At 55.4% G+C, this 24,782-nt stretch overlaps 10 protein-coding genes across 10 annotated transcripts; 4 read left to right on the plus strand and 6 right to left on the minus strand.

Annotated features, from left to right (window-relative positions):
- Window positions 1-1,720: 1,720 nt before the first annotated feature.
- IE81DRAFT_325208 (hypothetical protein) lies at window positions 1,721-2,360 on the plus strand. The gene has a single exon (XM_025514442.1). The coding sequence runs from the start codon at window positions 1,727-1,729 to the stop codon at window positions 1,898-1,900; it is 174 nt and encodes a 57-aa protein (XP_025367982.1). The 5' UTR covers window positions 1,721-1,726; the 3' UTR covers window positions 1,901-2,360.
- On the minus strand, window positions 1,841-4,380 carry IE81DRAFT_325209 (PCI-domain-containing protein). The gene is made up of 9 exons (XM_025514443.1): window positions 3,744-4,380; window positions 3,522-3,663; window positions 3,295-3,448; window positions 3,087-3,205; window positions 2,762-3,012; window positions 2,526-2,682; window positions 2,345-2,435; window positions 2,202-2,270; window positions 1,841-2,122 (listed from the first exon to the last, which is right to left on the minus strand). Exons 1-9 carry the CDS (start codon window positions 4,054-4,056, stop codon window positions 2,105-2,107), a joined length of 1,314 nt encoding a protein of 437 aa, XP_025367983.1. The 5' UTR covers window positions 4,057-4,380; the 3' UTR covers window positions 1,841-2,104.
- Window positions 4,381-4,545: 165 nt separating this feature from the next.
- Window positions 4,546-6,260, minus strand: IE81DRAFT_325210 (translational machinery component). The gene is made up of 3 exons (XM_025514444.1): window positions 6,153-6,260; window positions 5,067-6,067; window positions 4,546-4,855 (listed from the first exon to the last, which is right to left on the minus strand). The coding sequence occupies exons 2-3, from the start codon at window positions 6,028-6,030 to the stop codon at window positions 4,848-4,850; spliced, it is 972 nt and encodes a 323-aa protein (XP_025367984.1). The 5' UTR covers window positions 6,031-6,067; window positions 6,153-6,260; the 3' UTR covers window positions 4,546-4,847.
- Window positions 6,261-6,565: 305 nt separating this feature from the next.
- On the plus strand, window positions 6,566-8,431 carry IE81DRAFT_316117 (hypothetical protein). Its single transcript, XM_025512555.1, has 2 exons — window positions 6,566-7,727; window positions 7,990-8,431. Exons 1-2 carry the CDS (start codon window positions 6,925-6,927, stop codon window positions 8,120-8,122), a joined length of 936 nt encoding a protein of 311 aa, XP_025367985.1. The 5' UTR covers window positions 6,566-6,924; the 3' UTR covers window positions 8,123-8,431.
- On the minus strand, window positions 8,392-12,129 carry IE81DRAFT_342490 (hypothetical protein; the record flags this gene model as incomplete). Its single annotated transcript, XM_025515699.1, has 1 exon — window positions 8,392-12,129. Exon 1 carries the CDS (start codon window positions 11,824-11,826, stop codon window positions 8,392-8,394), a length of 3,435 nt encoding a protein of 1,144 aa, XP_025367986.1. The 5' UTR covers window positions 11,827-12,129.
- A 1,221-nt stretch (window positions 12,130-13,350) lies between these two features.
- Window positions 13,351-17,121, plus strand: IE81DRAFT_325214 (hypothetical protein). The gene is made up of 3 exons (XM_025514445.1): window positions 13,351-14,274; window positions 14,361-14,737; window positions 14,808-17,121. Exons 1-3 carry the CDS (start codon window positions 13,680-13,682, stop codon window positions 16,800-16,802), a joined length of 2,967 nt encoding a protein of 988 aa, XP_025367987.1. The 5' UTR covers window positions 13,351-13,679; the 3' UTR covers window positions 16,803-17,121.
- Window positions 17,122-17,227: 106 nt separating this feature from the next.
- IE81DRAFT_304629 (hypothetical protein) lies at window positions 17,228-20,192 on the minus strand. Its single transcript, XM_025512305.1, has 5 exons — window positions 19,339-20,192; window positions 19,046-19,228; window positions 18,883-18,941; window positions 17,688-18,783; window positions 17,228-17,592 (listed from the first exon to the last, which is right to left on the minus strand). The coding sequence occupies exons 1-5, from the start codon at window positions 20,031-20,033 to the stop codon at window positions 17,331-17,333; spliced, it is 2,295 nt and encodes a 764-aa protein (XP_025367988.1). The 5' UTR covers window positions 20,034-20,192; the 3' UTR covers window positions 17,228-17,330.
- A 248-nt stretch (window positions 20,193-20,440) lies between these two features.
- On the plus strand, window positions 20,441-21,784 carry IE81DRAFT_316121 (cytochrome b5; the record flags this gene model as incomplete). Its single annotated transcript, XM_025512556.1, has 5 exons — window positions 20,441-20,623; window positions 20,801-21,149; window positions 21,330-21,398; window positions 21,492-21,552; window positions 21,679-21,784. Exons 1-5 carry the CDS (start codon window positions 20,570-20,572, stop codon window positions 21,782-21,784), a joined length of 639 nt encoding a protein of 212 aa, XP_025367989.1. The 5' UTR covers window positions 20,441-20,569.
- A 102-nt stretch (window positions 21,785-21,886) lies between these two features.
- On the minus strand, window positions 21,887-23,404 carry IE81DRAFT_342493 (ribosomal RNA methyltransferase). The gene is made up of 3 exons (XM_025515700.1): window positions 23,006-23,404; window positions 22,818-22,899; window positions 21,887-22,725 (listed from the first exon to the last, which is right to left on the minus strand). Coding segments are annotated over exons 1-3 (882 nt in total). The 5' UTR covers window positions 23,008-23,404; the 3' UTR covers window positions 21,887-21,927.
- Window positions 23,405-23,651: 247 nt separating this feature from the next.
- On the minus strand, window positions 23,652-24,441 carry IE81DRAFT_325217 (hypothetical protein). The gene has a single exon (XM_025514446.1). The coding sequence runs from the start codon at window positions 24,082-24,084 to the stop codon at window positions 23,863-23,865; it is 222 nt and encodes a 73-aa protein (XP_025367991.1). The 5' UTR covers window positions 24,085-24,441; the 3' UTR covers window positions 23,652-23,862.
- Window positions 24,442-24,782: the final 341 nt, after the last annotated feature.

Below are 24,782 nucleotides of genomic sequence, written 5' to 3' on the forward strand. Positions count from 1 at the left end.
CTTTTATGAGTTTCCGGCTCACCAGCCCCAGCCAGCTGCTGCCTTCTCTTTGCACGGAGCGACAGGGTGAGGCAGGCAGGCAGGCAGGCAGGCGAGCAGGCAGGGACAGATCGGTCAATCGCGGCCGGGGGGCGGGCTCGATCGGTGCTTGCGTACGCGCGCGTGTGGAGTTGAGCGAGCGCTGCTGCCTATAAAGCCTCCTGCGTGGTTGCCGGGGGCGGGGCCAGTGTAGCGGTACTTACTCAGTCAAGAGTTGAGTCACGAGCGCCATGACTCACTCAGACTGCTGCGCTGATGCGCAAGAGCCTCATCCATCACAGCCACGTTCATACCCTGCATGCACATATGCTGTGTCCGCGCGCGCGCGCGCGCTGAGCATCCGGATTCCCAGCAACCAGCTTCACAGTTTGAATCACAATGAGCCAGCGCCTTGTATAATTCTTCGCTACCACGCAAAGCCTGTGCGGCTTAGCTGCCCATGCAGCAGCAGCTTGATTGCTTCTGAGGGGATGGGTGTGAGTGCGAGTATATGCAATCAAGAATTCCGAATCAGAAATCACGAATGACGCTTGACTTGAGCAAGATGTTCCACAAGACGCATGCGTGCGGTAAGTTTGAATGAGGATGAGCCGTGCAAATCACGTTAAGATGGGAAATCGAATCTGCGTGGATGGAAAAAGTCAGTCGAATTGCACTCGAGACTCAAGAGGCTGACGAGTGAGAGACAAGAAAGCCAAGCGAATCGAGTGCTCCACGATCGAGCTAAGTCTTCTCGGCGCACACCGGTAGACGCAGCCACACGAGTTACAACGAGCACGATGAATTAGTTGATTGCGCTCATCCGCTCGCTCTCACCACGAAGCTGTGCTTCATGCGCGATGCTGACTTTACGAGTGCCACTTTACGTCTCGATTGCAAAACCAAAAGACTCTCCTGACCGAAGAGCAAAGCGAAAAGAGCATGCATAGATCACCCTCTTCTACGAATCAATCTGATTATGAAATCTAGAGTGACTTGACTAGGTTGCTGTGTTGCGTTCAGATTCAAGATTGCAAAGGTCCAGTCATCAAAGCTGCGGTGGAAGCACTCGAGACTGAAGCCTAGCCGAGGTCGGATAAATCACCACCACACCATCATCATCATCATTCAGCAGCATCGTCATCAGTCAAGAGTATCAAGAATCAGAATCGTGAATCCCACTTTTTGTGACTCGTGACTTTCCAAACAGGTTGCGCGCGGCCCACATCGCTCTCGCCGCGCTCGGTCATCGTACATGCACAACGCGCAGCAGATCCGCGCCGCGCCTCTCGCACGCACCTATAGCACCTATATAGCTCTGCTGCTGCTGCATGGCTTCGTGGCTTGATCGCATGCATCCATGCATGCACGATGATGAAGTCACCAGCATCAGGCCTATATAGCTGCAGTCAAGTCAGAGTCCCTCCCCTCTGCACCCTGCCCGCGCCCAGCAGCAGCCGCTTTCGCTGCGTTTGCGCGCGCGCCGGAATACACATGCAGCCGCGCAGCTGAAGGGGCAGGGCGCCGCGGTCGCGGTGCTCCGTACGCAACAGCTACAGTCGCGAGGAGAGTCACGAGCGCGAGCGATTCGATCAAAGAATCTTGAATCGAATCACGTACGCTTCTCTTAATCAAGTGCATGCCTGCCTTAGACGCTGCTTTCTAGCAGCAGCAGCAGCTGCTGCTGCTGATGCGTCGGAGCTCAAGAATGGCAAGCCACCAAAGGCTCGGCATCTCGGCAAATTTCAACCGTCATAGTTCTGACCTCATAATAAAAAATGGTCCCGAGGCAAAAGCAACTGTTGTGACTCTGATCGACTTGCTCATGTCGACGTTTCGTCTCCCCGATTCACGATCGAGTTGGCTTTTGCAAGACACGTGACTCATCGTGCATCGAGCATTCTGGTCGACCGCCAGAATCCGATGAAGCAGCGATTCAATCCATCACAATGAGACGGTGCCACTGCCACTCTCTTTGCACTTTCGTTGATTGAGTGGCTGTAGCGAGGGAGAGAGGGAGCGACGAACGACAGTCGGCTTCGTCTAGTCTTCCACAGACCCCGCCCTTCATGTACAGCGTCGCGCTCTACGAAAGCGACTTTGCCTGATTGGGGAGAACAGCGAGCATCGAATGAATGGGCAAAGCGAGCCTATGATGGAGCGAGCAAGTCGACATGACTCACCTTGAGTGCCAAAGAATCGACAACGTTGCTCACATGTTTGAGCGTCTCCAACGTTGCTTCGTACGTTTTCTGCGCGCAACGTCATTGCGCGTGCTGTGTCAGCTTGCACTTCGAGCGTCGTCGCTCTGCAGCCCTCTACTCACATCAGGAGCGGGATCATCGAACACCACGAGACATCCCGCACCTTGGTCCAGAATGCCGCTAAAGACCTTGTCCAGGATCATTTGGCTGAGTCTGATCATCGGGTTCACAGAGTTGACGGGATCAGTCCACCGGAGATCACAGCGTCTAAAGTATGGACGCAATGCTGTCAGGACGACTCACTTTTGCTCCACCTCCCTAACAGGCTGCTGCACCGCCTTCGCAATGTGATTGATTTCTACTCGCGAGTAGGGCTCGATGATGCGCAGCAGATTCTGTTCCAACAGCGTGTCGTACAGCGCCGCAAGATGATTGCGGATGATAGGATCGTTTGACAACTCTGCATGTGCAACGACATTTGGCAACTTGAGCAAGCCAGCCCAAACAGGTTGGCCATCTGGCGCCAATGCTAGACTTACCAGCCTTGTACTCCCTCAGCGCTGTCTCAAAGGCCCCCAGATCACGTTTCTCGTGGGCGGTGGCCACAGCTTTCATAGCTCCCACATCCCTTCCAGCATATTTGGCAGCCATCTTGCCATCTACCAGGGCGCTAACATCGTCCGAAGAGTTGAGCATGATCTTGCAGAGCAGCATATACTTGAGTGCCAATGGAGCGCGGGAATCCTCGGCTGCTGATAGACCTTCCAGCGTCTCGAAGAAGTATGAGTACCTGGGGAGGCAGAACAAGCAGCATGAGCGAAATGTAAAGCCTTCCTCTGCACATCTCATGCACGCGATGCTCACGCGGTAGTGTAGTCTTTGTCCTCCGCGTGCAGCACTCCCGATTGCATGTCCAGCTGCGCTTGCAGAAGCGGAGGGCAGTAGATAGCATTCGCAGCTGTTCTCGCAGAGGTGAGGGCAGCCTGTTTGCCAAAGGGCAAGCACGTAAAAGACATTTCCTGTCATTGACAATCATCATCGCACATATCTGCCACAAGGCGAATCTGCTCACCTTTGACCTCGGCAAGTTTTTCAGCGCGTGCAAAACTCTGCTCTCTAGCAAGTGTACCTCTGTGAGGACCATCTTGTCGTCCAGCCTCTTGAGCTCCTTCAGCAGTGAATCGATAAGGGGCAGCGCATCTCTGTACTGAGTCAGGTCAAAGTACCTAATTCGAAGCAGAGACAAGGCGCTGAACTCAGCAACGAGCTTGGCATAGCGCATCGATGTGGCTGACTCACAGTCCTATGAGTCTCGTCTCCAGACTTTGGCGCAGGAACACTCGTCTCTCTTCCCTCGCCCACTCGATGTTCTCCTTCGTCACCTCCACTTGTGTCTCCTTGGCATCCGGAATAGCGTCAAACTTATCGATCAAAGAGCGAACTTTTGTGAGGAGAGAGGTGTGTGCAATCAGTCGGGGTGGCCCTTTCTGAATGGTTCTCTAGGTATGGCGAGTCACTCACTGAGCTTGGCAGTCCTAGCCTTTGGAAGCCTGGTCATGAAGAGTCTGCTATCCTTCACTAAGCTGGCCAGCTTCTGAGATTGTTTCTGTTGGGCGTACAGACTTGCCAATTTGTTGAGCGCCGCCTCCTGAGTCCTGGCCGTATCCTGGTCCAATTGCGAAGCAGCTGGTGTGGCTGCGCTAGTAGCCATGGCATCCGAGTCATGCTGGACACCCTGAGCCAAGATTTGGCGCAGAATGTCCTCCGCCTCGGACTCCCTTCCAGCTGCTATGGCCGCATCGGCAGCTTCTAAAGTGGGTTGTGCGCTAGGCATCTTTCTACCTCTTTTCGCTTCGGGCCCAATCGGATTGGCTATGTTCACCGGTGCCTCGCTCAGACGGCGCTTTTGTATAGCGCTGCTCGACGTCTTGGGCAGTACAAGTCGAGCGAGTCTTCCCGCTCGACGAATGGCTGCTTGCTTGGATGAGATGAGAAGAGCTTTGGCACCTTTCTGTGTGATGTGCTGGCGGACGCGAGCTGAAGCTGTGCTCTATGAGAGGAGTCAGGCTTAAATTACCTAGCGTCCGAGGTCTGATTTGGCCGCCAACTAAGGTGATGGAGAGCAAATGGAGGCTGCGAAAGAGCAAGTCAAAAGGTCTATGGCCTCCTAGGGCAAGTAAGGAGTCCCGCAGGTCGTCTGACCCCAAAAGCGTGTGACGCGTCGTTACGAAGACCGTGCGCACTCTGGCATCACGTGACTGTCACTCGGGCTAGAAGAATCATGAATCAAAGGCGGCACACACCAGATTCACCACTGAAATTCGCATCAGACAATGAATTCTTCTTCGAAACGTGGCGTTGCGCTTCAAGCCGAGGGGTGCTGATTGTGGATGTTCAAGGCACACACCCCCTGTCTAAATCCGGTGGTACAAGGCAGGAGCTATGTGCGCACGATTTGGATTGACAGCAGCGCGCGCCGAGCCCAGACAGCGTTGTCGAAAAGCTGGGTCCGCGTCAGCCACGAGCACGCGACCGGAGCTCGCTCGAGGTTTATCAAGGCCATCAGCAGCCCATTGCAGCATGACATTCCGATCTAGTGCACATTTCCGACGGAGGTCATGGCGCTTAATAGTCTGTCAAGGCGCGCAGAAGGGGCAAGCGAAGAGTCAGTGAAGAATCGTACACAGTATGCACTTTGTACGCTGTATTCGTAGCGAGATACCAAAACTCCACCCCTCTTGTTCAAGCGGACCAAGTGGCTTGTATGCATGCGCAAGACATGTGCGTGCTCATGCCTAGCACAGCGCTGCGCTTCCACGACAGAGCGCGACGATTTTCACTCACTTCTTTGCTTTTTGGGCCTCACTCCTCCGATCTTGAGTGGTGTAGCGTCCCTCACGCTCTTGGCCAGTCGTCTGACCATCGCACCTTCCTGACTCAACAACGCTCTACTGAAAGCGTCTCTGCCCGTTCCCGATATTCCCTTGAACACGATCTCAACGCTATCCACTGCCCACTTGTTCCTGTTCTTTCCGATCAAGGCAAACATCTTTGTGCTCGCTCTGTACCCCGCTTCGTAGCCGCTCCTCTGGGATTTCTTGAATCCGGCAGAGCCGCCCGATGTCCAGGTCAGGGGCGATCCGTTTGGACGAGTCAGGGTCAATTTGGTGTTGCCGTGCCCTGTCGTCACCACCCACAGAGGGAAGGGTTGTCGAATGCGAGTAGGTGTGGCAGATGAGGCGTGCTCAGACGTTCCGGGCATCGAGTAATGTCGAGGTGTCGCAGCTGCAGCTCGCTGTTGAGAGATTTGCTCCGGAGACAAGAATGGCGAAGAGTAGGCAGGTGTTGAGCTTTCTTGCGATGACGAGACATCGTCGGATGATCCTTGCCCATCGGAGAATGTAGAAGCACCTGGCATAGCAATGGGCCGAGCGGTTGCGCCCCCGGAACCTGTCGTCGCTGACACCTCTTCGTCTATTGCGCCTTGCTGCTGAGCGAGCGCATCGGATTGGGCAGTCGAAGTATCCTCGTCGCTCTGCTCTACAGACCCTTGTTCTCGACTTCCAGCCTCAGAAGAATTACACCTAAGCTGCGAAAGTTGAGGCTTGCTGCCGCTTGGTCGCGCGCTTGGAAGGGTCTCGTTATGTGCAGGCCTAGTAAGCGATAATTGTGAGAAGAAGCGAGAGAGGTGGGCCGTGGTAGGCTTGGCAGATGCGACGCTCGAGAGCTGGGAGGACTGGGCTGAAGTCGAACCGCAGGCGCATCGACGAGCCAATAAGAGCACGGCAGCGCGACCTCGAGCTATCATTGTGAGCTGCGAAACCTTCGCGAGAGTTGTCTTGCCTCTTTGGAAAATGGGGTCAGAACTCAGCAAGTGCAACGCAAGTCTGTCCGAGGATGTCCTCAAAAGGCTGTCTGTTGTACACTCACCGACTGGCGAAAGGCCGTGTAGGCGTATTGGCGAAAAGGACGGTCAGACCGCTCAAGGAGACGCTGCTGGTACTGCTCGACAGAAGAAAGCCAGACTTTGCGCAAGATCGTGAGGATGCAGGTAGGCCTGCGCGAAGGTGATTGAGAATGGGTCGCTTCTCAGTCGCAAGTGGCAGTCTTGAGTGATGAGTCTTGCGTTGCGAGGCACGAGTGTATGCGTGTGCGCACAAAAGTCTGGTGAGTTTTGGCAGAGCACGAACGAGATTTCTCAACTCGCGCCCGCCATGAAGCGGCCCTCGCGCTCGCGCGGCGAGATCGAAGGGGGCGAATAGCACGCACGTGACGCAGGATTTGGACGCTTGCACCTGCAGGTCAGGGACTCACCGTACTCCTCCTGACTGCTCTTGATTCGCCAACGTACACAAGTCACGAGTTATGGGTGTAGGTGGCCCATTTCATCGTTTGGCTCCCTGTCCTTCACCCAACATCAGCCGCATCTTCTCATCCACGACTCGCTTGCTCGTGCAGTCTACCGTTGGGTGTTCGGTGACCACTCATCCGCTTGCCCCGCTGCTCGTGAGCAATACGCGTGTCAGTCACGATTTGCCAGTCACAGCTGTCTTCAAGTCGGACATCGATCATCGCAAAGCAGGGTCCGAAGCGCTTCGATCTGCGCTTACCACTCCCGGACGCGCTATTTTCACTCGTCCCAAACTCGATCACCCGACAGCCTGGCTCTCAAGGGCGCGCCTACCTTCTTCTGGTGGTTAGGATGGCACCCGACGCACGAGCGCTTCTGCGAGCACGAGCGGCGGCAGCAGCAGCTTCTGCGCAGAGCAGCTCCTCGGCCGCACCCTCTGGATCCACCAACGTCCATGCTGCCTCTGCTTCCGAGAAATCTTCTGCCAGCAGCTCGGTGTCGGGCATCTCGGATCCTTACGCGGTGTATGTAGGCAGAAATCGCGCATTGCGATGCAAAGCTTGCGATGCCAGTATCAAGCACGAAGCGCTTTGGTCCTCTCACGCATCCAGCAAGAGTCACAGAGGAAACGTGACGAGGGTGAAAGCTGAGCTAAGAGAGGCTGAAGAGCAGAGAGCGGCCAATGAGGCTCGAAGTGAGCTTGTTCATGATGCGGCTGCTGGCATAGAGACGGACAGGAAGCGAACAGCAGAGGAGTTGGAGCCCGAATCTTCGCTTTTGGGAATTGCAGGGAGGTCCGATGCATCAGAGAGCAAAAGGCAAAGAACAACACACAGCTCGCATGACGAACATCGTATGGAGGAGGACGGCGAATGGGCCAGATTTCAGGCGGAAGTGCTCAATGCTCCCTCCACCTCCGAAAGTGGAGTGGCGAAGTACGTCGACTCGACCATCGAAGTAGCTCCTGTCCTTCGCAGCCAGAATGGATCCGTGCCCTCGCAGAGCGAGCAAGCGCAGCAGCCTGAAGAAATTGAAGAGGCCGGTGCGGTGGAGACGGAGGACGAGAAAAGGGAAAGGCTGGACAAGGAGGCAAAAGAGGAGATTTACGCAAGAATGGAGGAGGAACAGAGGCTGCAGGATGAAGCCGACGAGAGGTGAGTCACATTACGTTCCGCAGATGTCTTGTTGGCTCGTGCAAATGTACAGGCGGCGAAGAGACGTCTGTGCTGCCCTTAGAGATGGCCGCAAGTATACTGGCTCGAGTAGCAGAGAACAATGCCCCAAGGTTGTCCATCGCAAGGGGTCCGAGGTCAAGCTCACTGTTCAATCAGCCGCAGGCTCGACACGTATCCCTCCTCTCCCTCTTCGCTCACCTCTTCTTTCGTCGTTGATCCGCCCCTCTCCTCCCAACAACAGAGTGACAGCACTTCGCGCGCGCCTAGATCGCTTGAAAGCTGTTCGGTCAGCGCGTCAAAAGCTGGCTGGCGAATCAGCAGCACGAGGAAAGCCTAATGGAAGCAGTCTCCTGTCCTCGAAGAGAGGCTCCTGAACCGCAAAATTCGGCGTAGTCAGGCCCAGGTCACTCAGTCTTTTTGGATTTACGCTTGTCGCTCAGCGAATCATCCAAAACGGTTTCTCGACAATGTGATTACGCCTTGTACTTGTAGCCTAAAGCGGCGATGCCGGACGGTGTGGGAATTACACAAAGAGAGGTGACGCCTGCGCAGAAGTAAGTCAGACAATCTCAGTCAAGTACACGTCCGGATACCTTTTCGCTTGGACGCTTCTGGACGTCTAGCGGTTCTGTAGACGCTCGGCTCATTCATTCGTGACTTTGCGACGTTTGGAAGGTTCCTGCTGATCCCAGCGCGAGGTGCTATGCGCCATTCGACCTTCCAAAGTAGGAAGCGGCGCGTCAAAGATGCGACCAGATAGCGGGCCAGCGGCAGCTGCTCTCTTGTTGATGACAGGGGAAGATGTGCGAGGTCGACTGGAAGCAGCGGCTTTGCTTTGCCTCTCATCGATTGCTCCGCGCGAGCTGACGGTGTTGCTTTCGGAGGCTTCGGTGTTGCCGGGACTTTGTAGCTGGTCATCTGTTGGGCCAAAGGCGATGCCGATCTGGTATTCGTCCGCGGCATCCTGTGCAAATGTGCTAGATGGCGGCGCAAGGCCTTGAACGGGATGATAGCTGCCAGGGTCGCCTGTGCCGAGCACACTGAGCCGCATCTGCTCTGGTTGACGGGATCTACGCGTCTGACTTGCCGAAGGCATCGCGTAAGCTTGGGCGCTCGGGGCGATCGGTAAGTCATTAATCCGTCCAGGACGATGCGAGGAAGGAGACCAAGGCTCCGGGCGCTCCACATGATCCTCTTGATGACCGCGACCCCTAGCTCCATTGTAGCGGTCTAGCTGTGCGTCAAGATCGCGCGTAGAAGAGTGCACCGAAGCATTGCGCGAACTCCAAGACGGATTTGACGTGTTGTTGAGGCCACCCAACGAGTCTTGATGCAGATGTTCGCCGGTGGCAGGGGCCATTTTTGGGGGCTGCATGTCACCCTCGAGGATAGGCACTCCGGCGTACGGGTCTGCAAATGGTACCGTGATATTTTGCGCGGTCTGCAGATTGAAAAGCTTACCACCGTTCGCGATGATGAGCCTCTGCTTGTGTCTGAAGCCCAGCAAGATGAGTTGAGGATCCATATTCAAATCTACAATGAAGTTCACTTTGAGCGCGGCAGTCGATGCACCGCGGAGCGTGTCCAGCCTTTCGAAGTCGGCGAATTTCAAGGTGAGCGTCACGCCCCGAGAGCCTCTGGGTAGGTCGGAAGGCAGACCTGTGTCTATGGCGCAAGCAGCTCGGTGTCCAATGCGACCTTCGGTCGACATCTTGGGATCGAAGCCGACGCGCCAAATGCTGCCACGAATCAACGCATTTGCCCAGAGAACGCCGGGATTCCTCTTGGCTAGTCTAGCCGATGCTTGAGCAGAGGGTGGCAGCGTGCTGATTTGGACGTCGGATCTAGCTCTGATTGCGCATGGAGTCACTGAAGGGCTGGGGCCGGTGGGTGTCTTGGGCCTGAGCGCGTTTTGTGCTGAGGTAGCACTGCTGACATTCGCAAGACGGTCCGATTCTCTGTTTTTAGCGAGTGGAATGCGCTCTTTCCCTTTGGCGACTGCTGAAATGGCCGAAGCTTCACCTTGCACGCCTTGTCCGGTATTGACCTGCGTCGTCCTCGTGCCAGAAGGAGAAGCAGAGGGCGCAACGAAGGCAGAGTCGTCGAATGACACGATACCGAGTCTGCTGGCAAGGGCTCGTTGCTCTTGCGGAGCTGCCAGAGGAGCAGCTTGCGGGAGGGTTGGCATAGCAGCCCTAGCCGACGCTTGGTCTACTGGCGATTGCTGGCCTCCTGGCGCCCCAGACGGTTGACTGACCAGAGATGTGGGTGATGAGGCACCAGCCACCGACACCGGCTGCGGGACACGGTGAGCAGCTGAAGCACTGTCTTGCTGCGAGACGTTGACGTGGCTTGCTGGACACAAAGCTCCAAGCTCATCGTGAAGTATCGCTGCCGAAGTTGACATCGACGAGACAGCACACTGATTCGGGGGCCCGTGAGTAGTCCTGTTCGTCGGAGGGACCTGCGCATGCACTTCCGGCTTCACCCGTAGAGCAGCTTGCGCTGCTCGCCCTTTCTTGGTGGAATTGGTTGCAGAAACAAAGGTGATCTCCTCTTCATCGACATCCAGGGGCTCCGGCTTGACGCGAGCGTACTGCGTCGGACGAACAGGAGCGGGGAGTGGTGCTGATGGCGCAACAGAGGCGGAGGTTGCTGGTGGAGTCGGGGCTGGGACGGTACACGATGGAACAGTGTGCGAGTTCGAGACTGCGGTGGAGGTGGAAGCCGCAGAGCGCACTGATGGAGGAGACAACAGAGTCTGGGGCTCCCTTACAGCCGCCTCGATGGAACGAGGAGGCATAGCCGATGGCAGAGGCAATTCCGCTGTGGACGTCGCGCTGTTGTGTCCTTGGACTCCCACGCCAGAGTGGGCCGAATGAGTACCCTGGGACTTGGATACAGAGGTGTACAAAGAGCTGGTAGCTGGCCGTCGTTGGGATGGGATCGAATTTGAAGACGTGTCTAAGCGATTTGAGGAGGTTAAAGCGCGCCTAGAATTCCCAGATGAGTCAGCGACCTGCTGAGAATCCTGCACACCACTGGCCTGCGCACCGTTGCCGGGTGCTGCAGATTGCGTAGCACCGGTGTGAGGACAGGAATTTACGGTGCTACCGACGACAGGGACCCGCATTGCTGAAGGAATGGACCACTGTCCGGCAGATTGACCAGTCATAGCTTCAATGTTGCTAGAGTCGCTCGAGCTCAAGTGCGGTGCCGCAGAAGGGCTCGTGGGGGCTGTCTTCGTGTGTCCCGAAGCACAAGGAGCAGACGGTGTGAATGAAGAAAGGCTTGGAGCTGCCACTGTCTGCGATGCGCGTGAAAGAATTTGGACGGGTCCTTCGCTGGTTGAAGCACTTGGCTGCTGAGCTGCGTGAGTAGCAGGGGCGGAGGAGGGCGATGCTCTCGCCTCGTCTGCCTTGCTCTGACCCTCGTCGGCCGGCGGGGCCGGGTTGAGGAGTGATGGTTGCGGCACGGTGACGGAAGAGGTCGACGCAGCCTGGTGCATAGCCGATGGAGCACCATCAGTCGGGCGCCTGACGCTGGCTTGCGCTCGGTGTCGGAGCTCGAGCACCATCAGCTTTTGAACCTTTTCTCGTGTATCGGTGTTGATCTTATGAGCGTCAGCAAGCTTTTGCCTAAGCTCGATGATCTCTTGCGTATTCTCGGTGTTCGTACGTTGCAAGCTGTTTATCGTTTCCTCGAGGATTCTCAGTCGCTTAGGAAGTTCGAAGCTGGTCTGATCTAGACTAGACGTGCGCTGTTCTAGACTGGTGCATCGAGACAGGATGCTGTTGATGGTGACTTCAAAGTCTCGAACATCGCCAGAAGATGAGGGGTTGGTCGAGCTCATCGTGGGTCCGGAAGCGGCTTGGGAGCTCGAGGAGGCCGGCTGTCGACTTTCATTCTGCAAATGCTGACCCATCTCGTGGAGAGATTCCGCTTGACGTACGACAAACTCCCACAACTTGTGCAAGCTGGCTTCCGTAGAAAGTCCATTGGCCGCTGCTGCCGCTGTTGAAATAGCAGCGGGGTCCATCATGGAAGGGATCGTGCTTGACTTTTTCTTCTTTGCCATAGTGGATGAGAGGGCGGTGCAATACCTATGACGTGTCGACTAGAGAACAGGTCTGATGGCAACGGGATGTGCTGGAACACGAATCTCACCTCTTGACTGACACCTCGCCTTACCTTTGCACTACGCTTGACCTGCTGTGGTAGGAAGGGAGCATACATAAGGGGCCGACGGCTTACAGGTGAGGGAAGGACCGAGGAACGCGACTGGCTCTCGATGCGGCTTCGGGCAAAAGGGAGAACAGCTTGGTGTGGCTTGAAGCCTGGACAGGAAAGAGCAACAAAGCGAGCAGACCTTTCACGATCCTTCGCTCGTATAGATGGAAGTCGCACGGGTAGCGAGCGAGGCGGAGAGGCATGTCTTTTAAACCTGCGCTTTGCTGTTGAGCAGCAGCGCAGTCACGAATCGTGAAGTCTGTCCAGCCACGAGGAAGACTGAGTGACTGAGCCTGATGCCACCCAGACTGGACTCATCAGACGAGAATACGTGTGCGACAAGACAGCACCAAGAGGCGGCCCGGCACTCGTGACTCTTTAATCTTGAATTGAGCTCTTGCTTGTACCATGCAGTGTGAGCAGCCACGCATCTCGTTTACTGTGCAGTACGTACGCCGTAGCGGTGACCTTACCTGTTGGCTGCTGAGGGCCCGCACTTTTGCCGCCCTCCCATAGAAGTACGGATCCAGGCCCGGGCTCCCAGCAAGGCAGCAGCTGACCAGCAGTCACAGCATGCAGTAACCGATCAACCTGACTCACTCGTGACTGCTCACATCCATGGCACGATCGACTCTAGCTTGATGTGAGGACAGTCACTCTTGACTCGTGGTCGACTGCTCAGTTGAGCGCGTAGCAAGGTGCGACAGACGACAAGCATGGCGCCCTCGCGCAGCCAGCATCGATCTGATGCTTCATGGCTCGGGCCCCTTTTCGCCGCCTTCTCGTTGCATCCGCGTCTCCGTGGACCTGATAAGCCCGGCGGGCCGCTGCTTCGATCGCTATACATGAATCGCTTATTGTCAAAGTCATTTGTTTCTTGACATCATTTGATCCTCGTCCTTTCTTCATGATCCGTGATCGAGGCCCAAACGCGTAGGTCATGCATGGAACGATGAGGTGGTGAAGCATCATGCCGAGCTACAGCATAGACCCTTTGTCAAGGGTGCGCCGGTTTCATGCGAAATTGAACCACGTGATCAGGATTTGGATGGGTCGAAGTCCTTGAGCCCCTGGAGTCAGAGTTGAGTCTGCACGGAGTCAAGTCACGAGTCACGAGCATCGCTGCATGCTTGTCTGGAGGACCTCGGAGAGCACCAATTTGAACAAAACAAGAGAACTCAGAAATGGCATGAATCAAGAATCTTGAATGTCAAAGCTGAATCAGTGAATAGTATTCAAGAGTGCGCGCCTCCTCCGTTGTCCAGCGGACATACATATACATGTATATGCAGGCATGCAAAGCCTCATCAGTCACACACTTATTGAGTTTGAGTGCGCCAAGCCTCCAGGACTCGCTCCACGGATTGATGTTATCAAATTCACATTACACCATCGCCCAGCTTGTACACATTCAATGATTCAGATCCTTGATTCAATTGTAGCACTCACGAGTGAAGACCAGATTCAATTGCAGCTCCTTGTGCCGCCTCACGACCGCCACAGCTGCGGAACATTCAACCTTGGCCGGAGCTTGAGACGAGGAATCACTCAAACTTCAGTCTGAAGTCTACACACGTCCGGCAAGGATCAGCGCCAGCGTCCGAGCCTACGGAGGCCGAGCAAGCCGAGCAGGACGTAGCAGAATGCGATGGCGTCGACAGATCTTTCGCGTAGAAAGTCGGTCGTAGCAGCAGCGCCAACATGACGACATCTCTGACCGCCGCAGCGCTTGCTCAAGTTCCAAAGGGCAGTGCAGGCGACACGCGAGCCTACGTTGTCGCTGTAGCTCAAGAGAGATGGACACCCGCACCCGCCGACCTGCGCCTCTCCCCTTTGGTCAACTCCTCCTTCGATCCCAATGCCGGCTCTGCACAGCAACGAGAAGCTCGCAATGTACACGATCGGTTCACCGGAACGCCGGCGCCGGAAAGTGCCATGCGCCCTGCACTGGTCGAAAGTCAGGCCGGTAACGTGCCCGCCACGGTCGACAAGGGTTCAAAGCAGCGCGAAAGAATCAAGCCCTTCGTATCGAGAATGGCAAAGGCGACGCAGCACGACGGCGAGCCTAAGCGCTCTTTGCACCCAGAGGGTATCGCCTCCAACGCTGGGCAGCGGCTCAAGCCTGCTGCGGAAGCAGGAGGAGACTCAACAGCGAGGGAAGTCGGGCAAAATTTGGCCAATGAAGGCCGCTCGAGGAGGAAGCGTATCTCCGCTCTGCCTTCCGGGAAAGTAGCTGCGCAGCATCTTGCTCATCTGCCATCTTCCTACTGGGCTGATGAATCGCACGTTGACTCTCGTGAGTTAAAAAAAAAATGCATCTGCGACACACGATGGCTGGTTCCAACTCATCCCGTGCCCATCCACTCTGACCTTCCGGTCCAGGTCTCGCAGCGCGCAAAAGCTCGAGGCATGAACGAAAGCTCGCTCGCCACGGAGTCGTGCCAGAAGACAGCGACAAAGACGAGCGGGTTCGCAAGCCAAAATCCGTGCAAGTGATAGACCGATCTGTGCCGCACGCCACCCGCCTTCGTCGAGCTCACAAGGATCAGCGTCGACGTCGAAACGAAAACGCACACCATACAAGTCAGGACACGCCTTCTTCGTCAGAGCAAGAGCAGAGGTTGGGCCAAGCTGGTCAAAAGCGTGGGTCTATCACACACGACAAATGCAGGCCAAGCAGATCGCAAAAGAAGCGCAAATCAGATGCTGCTGCGATATCTGCTTTGCCCTCAGCGCGCCGAACAAACAGGCGTCTGACTGTGAGCGGTCTAGTCTTTCACAAGCACAAATCATAGATGCTGATGCTGCTTTGACACCTTTACCTCTCAGACAAGGGTGGTTGAGCCTCGCCTCGGCCTCTTTAATCACGGTGTAAGCTCCGGTCCACCCAAAGCCAGTCGCAGAGCAAGGGGCTCACGAAGCGCTCCGACGGATCTCTGCTTCGTCGAGTCTCACTTTCTGGCGGGCAATCGTCGAGCACGGCAAATCGACCTCATAAACGACAGGGCTGAAAGGTCTCAACAAAGAGAGATGCGAAAGTCGCAGGCTGCGCCCGGGAAGCATACGCATGCGAGACAACTGTCGTCCCCTGGCTGCGCAACATCGGAGGCCGAGGACAGCAGACAGGACCAGCAGATGCGAAAGGCGGACGACCTGCTTTCGGAAGAGTCGGAGCTCACTGCTGACTCGCAGCAGCACTCGGCGTACTCTTTGGCCCTCAGAAAGCAGCGGATTCACACGCGCGCCAAGTCTGACAGCATTTCAGACCACAGTGAGGACCAGGAGGGCGTAACTGCTCAACGGAAGGCCAAAGGTGACGCATCAAGGCCAGAAAAAAGCGCCCAAAGCTATCCGATGCGCTTAAAGAATGACGAAGAAGAAGCTCGACAAGCTCTTTTCGTACTCAAACAGCAAGAAATGCTACGCGAAAGCGGGTCGCGCCGATTCAAGACGTACAGCCGAGCGTCCAGATCGGTAGTCGGGGCAGGCATGGACAAAGCACCTTACGTCGGCGAGTCTGGAGAGAGCAGTGAGAAAGAGAGTGAGGATGCACCCGCATGTTGCAAAGTCCCGCCAGTGACAATCGATAAGGTGCCATTACGCCGCACTGCTTCGTTTGAGAATGGGGAGCTTCACAGCAACAGTCACCACTCGGAAGACAGGCCTTCCTCGCCGGCAGCACCTTTGCGCCATCTTCAGCCCGGCGAGGAGGTGCTGCCGCCGCCCTTCATTCCTCCTTCGCCAGAGCACGCTTCGATCTCCCAGCACAATGCACCTCTTGCGTTTGGACCTTTTGCTCTTGGACCGAAAAACGCCTGGAGAGCCGCTCATTCGCGGCTTGACCTGCATCACGAGCTGCGCAATGCTACCGCAGACCCTGCAAACGGACAGCGAATTCAAGCTAGGCCGCTACTTCGGCCCCTAGACAACATCGATGGACAAGGGCTCGGTGGGCTCGAGGACCTGGCTCGATCGCTTCAACCTCCACCTTTGTTTGTGGAGGGCAGGAATGCCCAGCCTGGATCTGCAGACGAAGGCTCGGTAAGCTCGCTCGACAGGCTGCTGCTTGCTTGCGAAAGGGAACAATTGGAAACCCGCGACGCAGCGAGGATGCCTCCTGTCTCGGACTTGCAAGATCATCAGCTCAGTGACGTGTCCTTCTTTATGGAGGGTGTAGACGTGGCTGTGCAAACATCGCCGCTCCCTTTGCCTCCCCTGCTACCCCGGGTTCACGACGTCGAATCTAGGCAGACACCTTCTGAGCATAGCTCGTATCGTCCCGAAGACGAGGAGATTGAACAACTGCATTTGCCTTTCACATCGATGTTGCGCGATCGCGATCACAATGTCCATTTCGACCAGGAGGACGTAGATCAGTACCCGAGCCAACACGTCAGCAGATCTAGCTCACCTTCCATGTCACTGCCGGAGCACGACGCATCCCCTGATGCGGCTCATGACCCAATAGCAGATTGCGCCTGCGCCAGCTGCTCGAGGTGGATCGTGGAACGAGACGAGGCTCTTCTGCTCGAGGACATATCGCCCCTCGAAGAGCAGGACGAGCACAGGCTCCGCATGGACTCGGAATCTCCAGCGTTCGCAGCATCATCGCACGAGCATTCGCAGTCCTTGTGCTTCACTCCCGCCCACGATCATCACTTGAGCACCTCTTCGCGAGCCTACGTAGTATCAAATGAGGAGGCGTTTGCACCACGCTGGCTCAAGCCTCGAGATGCGAGCGATCGCCAGTCCCAGGTCGATGCGGATCTGATACCGCCCAAGGACTTCGATGGATGGTGGCGACCTCTCAGACCTCTGAGGTGAAACACCCTCTGCTTCCAGCTCAATCATGCACGTCGATCCGATCTTTCAGGTAAGACCTGCCATCCACGTGGCGCAGGGTAGCTCAAAGCACACGTCAGCAGAGCTTACTGCACCAGACTCTCCTTTCGTGTCTCTTTGCGAGATCCCTTGATACGGACTGGACAGTCAAGACTCGGGTGCGCGGAGACGTGCTGCCCGCAAGACGTCCACTTTCATTGTACTTCCATCGCCCTTTCAAGCATGTACTCTTCCCCAACAGATCACACCTGTACTACAAAACAATGTTAAGCGTTCAACGGAATGTCACTCGAAGATGAAGAGCAGAGCTCGAGTCGTGAGTGCTTCAGAGGCTCAAACAGGACGCTCAATTTGTAAAAGCCTCTGCTTGACGCGTGACGATTGACGATCAGCAGTATGCCACGGGGCGCGTGTGAGATCAAAGCCCCGTGAGGGTCGCATGGATTGAAAGAGGCGCACGAGTGATGCATGCTCGCAGCAATAGCGCACTGGAGCGTCCACAAGGCTCTCCTAGCCAAAGCTCCGACTCTTGATCGCATTGGAAATACCGCTCGCTTCTCCTTGATAATGATTATCCTTTGGACCCTTATAAACGGCTCTCTGACTGGCCAACTTTTTGCTAGCCTTGTCGAACCTCTTTCTCTGCTTGACTCTGGGATTCCGGATGGACTTGGGTCCCTTTTTAGCCGATAAGCCTGCATTCTTTTCGATTTGCCGAGTGATGGAGCGATGAGCATCGCCCGAAGACGTTTCCAGGGCCGCCTCGAGTGCTCTGCGAACCGGGAAAAGTGCCAGGCATGTAAGCGTAGCTGTGCGAGTGAAAAGAAGCGCAAAAGAAACGGCTTGTAAAAAAAGCGGTGAACTCACCTCTGCTCTTCTCTCTCGGCTTCGTACCCCTCCCTCCGGACCCTCTTGGCCTCCTTCTTGCCGCCGACGATCAAATCGTAATAGTCATCTTCGCCATCCTGTTCCTGCGGCTGCACGCCCATCACATCCTTCCAGTCCCGCAGGTCCTCTTCCCCAAAGCCATCTTCATCGTCCAGCTGCGTGCCTCTGCCGCCTCTGGCCTGCTCAGCAAGCTTGGCATCTCTGGCCGCATTAGCCTTTTCCACTGCCAATCGGCTCCTCTCTCTGTCCCTGTATGGTATGTCCGCGTCTCCACCAAGCGCCTTCCGAGCAGCTTCTCCTCTTCTGGCCTCTTTGGACCTAATCTGTCCTGTGTGGAATTGCAAGCTTCTCCTTTTGCTGGCCTTGTCTGCCGCATCGCCAGCGTCCAACTCCAACGGATCTCCAAAATCGTCGACAGAAGTTGACCGTGCTTTGCTTGAGCTTTGTTTCTTGGAGCTGGACTTGGCCTGGGAAGAGGCAGCTGCAAGAGCCTCAGAGAGATGAGCGTCGGCAGAGGCAAGCGACTCGAGAGCGGCCAAGGGGCTTTCGGATGAAGCAAGCGCAGTAGCCGGTTTCTTCTTCTTGCTACCAGCCGTTTGCTCTTTACCATTGACCTTGGCACCCCGATCACCTTTGCTGCCAGCGCCTTTGGCAGCTTTAGACTTTTTGCCGGGCGCCTCTTTCTTCGTCTGCTTCGTCGCGCCATTGGCACGTCCACTCTTGGCTTCAACCTGCTCATTCTTCAGCTGTTCCAATTCGTCCTCGTCAAGTTCACCCAAGCTCTCCTCATCCTCGCCCGGAACGCCACGTCCAACATCCTGGCCCTTGCTGATCATCTTCTCCAGCCATTCTCTCTCCGCAGGCTCCATCTCTCCCTCGCTCTCCTCCTCCGATTCTGAAGCAGCTGCGCTGGCTCCCGCTTCTTCAAGCGTCGCTAGACCCCTCTTTAGGGAGACGAGACGTTGGATGATCGGATGCGACGTCAAGCTGGTGGATCTTGAACCCGAGGCGTACGCTGTGCTGGAGCGCAGCTGGAAGTAGAATGCTAAAGTCGTCAAGTACGTCAAGAGTGTCTCTTTTGTGGCGGAAGGACCGAGTATCCCGCGAGTGACGATATGCAGTCAGTGCGATCATTCCCACACATCAAATGATTCTAGCAGCGCTGAACACTCACGATGATGGATGTGCATGAGCGCCAGACTAGGATCCTTCTTTGGCAATTGCTGCTCCGCTCTGGTGTCCCGAAGAAAGCAGGAAGCATCCCCCATAAAGCGGGTTCCCATCAGCTCGAGTTACAGCACAAGGCTGGACGCCTCTCGCACCAGCTCAAAACTCACGCGTGCATTGCCGCCTGGACTTCACTTAATTGGTCCACGCAGTCGGCATAGTCTCCAATCAGAGCAATCGTCTCCGGGGTCTCCCTTTGCACTTTGGCTAAAAGCAAGTGCAGAGCATGCTTGTCCGTAGGTAAGGGGGTATCGACTGTCATAGTTGCGGTTGTATTTGCTTGCGTTCTGCCGCTTCCGTTGCGGACACAGGTGGATCGAGGGAGGTGGTGAGCACAAGCAACGATGCGACAATCTTTCTGCTCGAGTGGCGAGAGGATCACATTCTGGGTCGTGTAGCTCACCTTTCGGTGGAGTGACTCGCGTTATCATCCAGTTCCTGCCTCCTCTTTTCCCTGGCAGCTCTGTTCATGCCCAACAGTCCACCTGCCCCCTTGAAGTTTTGCCAATCCTGCTCTCCAACTCCAAAGTCTTCATCCAGTAGGTTTGCCCTCGCTTTCAGTTGCAAATTCTTTGCTTCTTTCAACTGCAGCTCTCTGGCTTCTTCAGGATCCAATTCCGAGTCCGAATCGTCGGCGTCGGGACGAGACATATCGTAGTAGGCTGCCTTGTGAGGACCCCAACCGGTCTCTTCCTGTAGAGACGCTTCTGAGGATGCGTCCGAGTCTTCTCTTTGTGCGTGCGTGTTGCTTTGAGGTCGCGCTTTGTCACCCTTTACAGCACCACTGCGGGCCATGACCACCTCTTCGTCGTCCTCCTCCTCACCCTTGTACCCCTCCTCGTCCTCATCCTCGTCATCCTCCTCATCGGCACCAACATCGAGCACGGTTCTACCACCTCCCAAATCCACCTCGTCATCGTCACTTTCTTCGTCGTCGAGGAGAATGCGATCCCTCGAAGCTTGAAAGGCATCCACCTCATCCATCGGTACATCTTCTGATGTTTGCCATCGAGGCACGCTTGCGCTGGCGCTTGTGCCACCGCCTAGCGACGCCGAAGCGCTGGCGCTGCTTTTACCCCTGGATCCCTTGCGCGCCATCCTTGCGGCTGCAGCAGGCGAGCGTAGAATCGAGGACCGCAAGTGTTGCGGGCAATGCGAATGTGAATCACGAATCACAGACGTATGGCTAGAAAAGTCACAAGGAATGGTAGCAGTAGTAGTCGTAGGACTAGTGGTAGTAGTAGAGTACAATCGTGACCTCCTCATATCGACATGGAATTCTTCTGCTGATTCCGTCATTCAAGATTTGACTTAATCCACAAGATTTGATCTGGGGACCGAAAATTTCGGTCACGTGGACGTCAATCATATCAATATTTGTCGCGCGAGAAAATCCAAAGCACGCGTGCTGCGTAGTGCTAGCGGCACGCCGCACAGGCCTTTCACGAATTCAGGTAATGGCGGGTTTGATCCCGCATACATGATTGCTGATGGTAGGTAGCACCTGCCTGCATTGAACAGACACTGCGCTGCACGCTCAGCTTCCCTTCTACCTCCTCCCCAAAGCCAACAAGTCTGTCTCACCAAACCTTTCAACATCGACTGCTACGGCGTGCTGGCGACTTGCTGCTATCATGGGCCTATTCGGAGGAGCTGCTGCGAAAGCGTCACCAAGCTGGATAGACTGGGTGAGTCTCTGAACAGATGTGGAGGTAGGCCGGTTGGCTTTGTACCATGCAAGCAGTACAGTTCGCAAGAACAGCCCAATCGTTCAAATATACATAGACATTGGACAGTGCAAAAGCGACGAGGCAGAGCTGATTATAGCGCTCCATTGACGATGTCACGCTCTTTTCCAACGCCAGGCCATTCACATCCTTCAAGGCTTTTCCAATCCGCTCAACATTCTTCTCCTTCTCGTCTTGCTCTACCTTCTATACCCTCTCCTTCCACGTCCTCTTTCCCACTACACACCTACCCTCTCCCAAGCTCGGCAAACTTCCAGCACCTCGAACACCTCTCTAAACTCCAACGGATCCTATAATTCTTTGCCTTCCAAACATGCTCCTGCCAGTCTTTGGAGAAGGTACACGCCTAGGACTTTGGCAGTTTATGATGGGACAGGAGCCAATGGAGAAGAGGGAGAGACGATCCTGTTGGCTATCGAGGGTCAAGTCTTTGATGTGACAAAGGGCGCAAACTTCTATGGGCCCGGTGAGTGGCGCACCATAATGCGAGGGCACAAACTCTGGTTCGCATCGGAGCCTGTGAAAATCAGGCTGGAGCGCTGTCCTGGTCATCATGCGGCCAAACACATCCCTAGTTGACTTTGCACGCGGGACTGGCAAACAAACAACTGACACTGCTGACGCTCCAACCGTCTGCTCAATCAAGGCGGACCATACGGAAACTTTGCTGGGCGCGACGCATCGCGAGGAATGGCCAAGCAATCTTTTGCTCTAGGTGAGTGGAGGCCTTACCCCCTTCGCCCCTTTATTTTGTGCGCGTTCCCGACTGATCCTATCTTCGTTTTCGGTCCTGCTACTCGTGCTTCAGAAATGCTTACTCCTCTCGATCAGCCACTGGATAAGCTGGATGACCTCACGCCTGCAGAAGTGTAAGTAGGTAGTCCCTCACCTTCATGGCTCTCCCACTTGCTGAAAGGAGCTCGATCCACCTCCTGCACCAGCACCAACATGCGAGAATGGGCTCAGTGAGCTGACTGCGTTGGCGCAACACTGAGCGAGACCGTGCTGACTCAGATCACCTCATCATCGTGGTTCGCCAGGCATTTTTCGAACAAGTATTTTGTTTGTGGGGAGCTTGTGAACGAAGGCGAAGGGGACTGAGACCTTTACGGGCACGATTCACCATAAGCTTGCCGGGTCAAACCCGCTCAAGTTCTCACAATCGGTGTCACGCATTCAGGCTTCGGGTCTTGACACTACGAACGGACTCCCGTGACGCAATAGATTACTGTACAAGTCTCTTCTCAGGATGCTTCATTCCAGGCAGACAGATCTCCATAGCTGACAAAGGCGTCCAGCTCTTCATTGTCCGCATCGAAGCCAGTCGCAACGATGAAATGCTCCGCGCTAGCCGGTCTACTAGAGGGCGGTTTGGCCAGCACGACTTTGTCGAACCTAGTTCGAAGTTGAGCCATGAGCAATACCATGTCTTTACCGCCCAATGTGGTCCCTTCTTTTTCAGCAAAAGGAGCTGTGGCTGAGCTCCTTTGAGGTGGTGTGGCAAAGACCTTGGCGACGAATGTGCCGCCGGGGGAGAGGAGCTTGAAGGTGATTGTGAGAGCGCTGGTAAGTAGTTGGGCTTGTAGCGATGCATCTAGCGCGTGTAGGCCCGTCACGTCTGGCGCGCCATCACAAATGATCAGATCCGCTTTGGCTCCTTTTCTGCCGTTCTGGAGTGATCGATCTTCCGATATGGGCGATGAAGCGGACGATAGGTCTTCCATTGCGGCGGATGAACGATCATCATCTTCCCCTAGCAGAGCCATGCCTACCGCTCGAGCCGTCTTTTCCAACGTAATGTCCCCGCAGATCTGCACCACGCCGGGCAAAGGGGCCATGGGTTGCAGATCCACAGCTACTATCTTGCTACCTTTTGGCAAGGTACGTGCGAGGACTTGAGACCATGATCCAGGAGCTGCGCACAGATCTACGACCCTTCGTAGGGCTGTGCCTGTTTGGCTTGCTGCGGAGCTCGAGCCCAAGATGCGGAGGTCCAGAGGTGATCGGGAGAGGAAACCAAATTCTTGATCTAGATGGATGAGCTAGGCACATGCGGCGGAATGTCTCGCGAGTCAATAGGCTGATCACTCTTGCTTGGAGGGTTTGCGCGCAGTCGCCCTCGCTCGTCCCTCACTTTGTATGCGCTCCTCGCCCTGTACCCCTGGGTCTTGGCAAGTCTGTACCAGATGTCACGCGAATCCTTGTTCGTTTTGCCCCTGTGGAGAGAATCGATCGTCACAAGGGCCAGATTCACCACAGCACCGTGAAAATTTCGTCAGTCTGGAGTCAGAGCAGCTATGACAGGTTTGCGCGTGGACTGACATGATCACAAGCCACAAGTAGTCCTGAATTGCACGCACAGGGCCTTGCAGGTGATGGAAGGAAAGGTGTTTGCGCGAGACTGCTAGCCTTGTTGCGAGCCAGCACCGAATCCTGCTCTATTTTGAATCCCTTTTGACGCCAGAAAATAATTTTTCAAACCCTTTTGAAGACTCCACTTGCGATCGACCAGAGCTGCGGAACGGGAGGGAGGTGCGCAAACGTCGCTCTCCAAATTTGGGTCGAGCCTGCCACCAGCTTAGTTTTTTGCGTTTTGAGCCGTCTGAGTGACCGTTGAGCTGTCTGCGATCACTCTTGAGCTTCTGCGATCTTCTAGAAACCCCTGTTTGGTTGCACTCGGTCATGTGAGTCCTTCTCATGGGAATGATGTTGAGAGCTTTCATAGCCCTAGGTCGCACGGCGAAGGCTTGAGAATCAAGATGTCCACCAATATTCAAAATTGCGGCTGTCCCGCCTAAACAAAAAAGTGCGGAACGGACAGTGGTCACGTGATGCACGACGAGCCACGAAAGTTGAGCGCGACCCGTCAAGCTATACGAGCCATCATGCGCCGCCCTCCTGCAGGGACTCTCCTGATATAGAGCAACACACCTCTTCACCTGATGAGTCGCAGCAATTAATTTGCATTCCCCTAGCTGTGCGCTTACTGCTGTTGACTTTCGTGAGGGTAATGCTACAGCAACTTGAATCACGAATGGTGCAAGAATGATCAGAAACTTGGAGGCTTTTGCCTGCCACGGACGGTAAGCGAACCCGAGCAGAGTACACTACCCTCCTTACGCGCAGTTGCACTTTCGGTAAATCTAGCAGCAAAAGATGGCTCATTGACCAATTCAGAATCAAAAAGTCGTCGTCAAGACATGCTCGTCAGTTGCAGAGAGATGCTGTAAGAGGTTCAGTGATGCAAAAGAGGTGCGCTGCGCGAAAAATCCGGACGTCGGATTGTGAGAATGTGAATCATTCAATGTCAATCGCGTGAACCTCCTCTTGAACATGTTTGCAGCGTTAGCGACGCTCAGAATTCGCCACGTGGTAGCAAACAAGCCTTCGATAAACGCCATGATGTTGACGCAAGGTAGAGTTTGAGGAGGTGTCGCGCGCGGCGGTGGGGAAAGAAGGTGCATCAGTGACGCGCGCGGAAATCGTGACACACTGCTGTAGTGCCCGGTGCTGTCGGGCCACAGCTCATTCCGGATCCTGTGGCCCAGGAGATCGCGTTGCGGCTGCGCAAGCCCAGCTTTAGCAGAGCAGAGGCTACTATGCACCGCAATCAGACGCACGCGCGTTTGGCAGAGGACTTGGAGTGGTGTTTTGGTTGGAGCGGTGTGGCGAGGCGGGGGGCAGGTATAGCCGGGGTTCCTCTATACTGTAGCTGCCGCGCGTGCGCCAACAACGGCTCATGTCTCGGATTCGCGCGCGCTTGTATAGGCAGGGCAGCCTTTTGGATTGGATTGGGCAGGCGCAGCTTGGCAGCGCAGCGCAGCGCACCTGAAGCCGCGCGGAGATGGAGTCGCGAGGAGGAGAATCACGATCGAACTGACTGACTGCGACTCAAGGACTCGGACTCGGACTCAGCAGACTGGCATGCAACAACAAGGCGCGCGCACGGCTCTTTGGACGGATCGATCGATCTAGTTGCTTGCTTATTGCGCGCGCGCATGGCATGGCAGGCGCAATGAGTCGGTTGCGTGCTGAGCATCGCATCGATGAAAGGATCCGGATGAGTTGCGCGAAAGAGACAGGAGCTTGCACAGATGCC

The sequence above is a fragment of the Ceraceosorus guamensis genome (assembly GCF_003144195.1).
Source record: "Ceraceosorus guamensis strain MCA 4658 unplaced genomic scaffold IE81scaffold_56, whole genome shotgun sequence".
NCBI lineage: Eukaryota > Fungi > Basidiomycota > Exobasidiomycetes > Ceraceosorales > Ceraceosoraceae > Ceraceosorus > Ceraceosorus guamensis.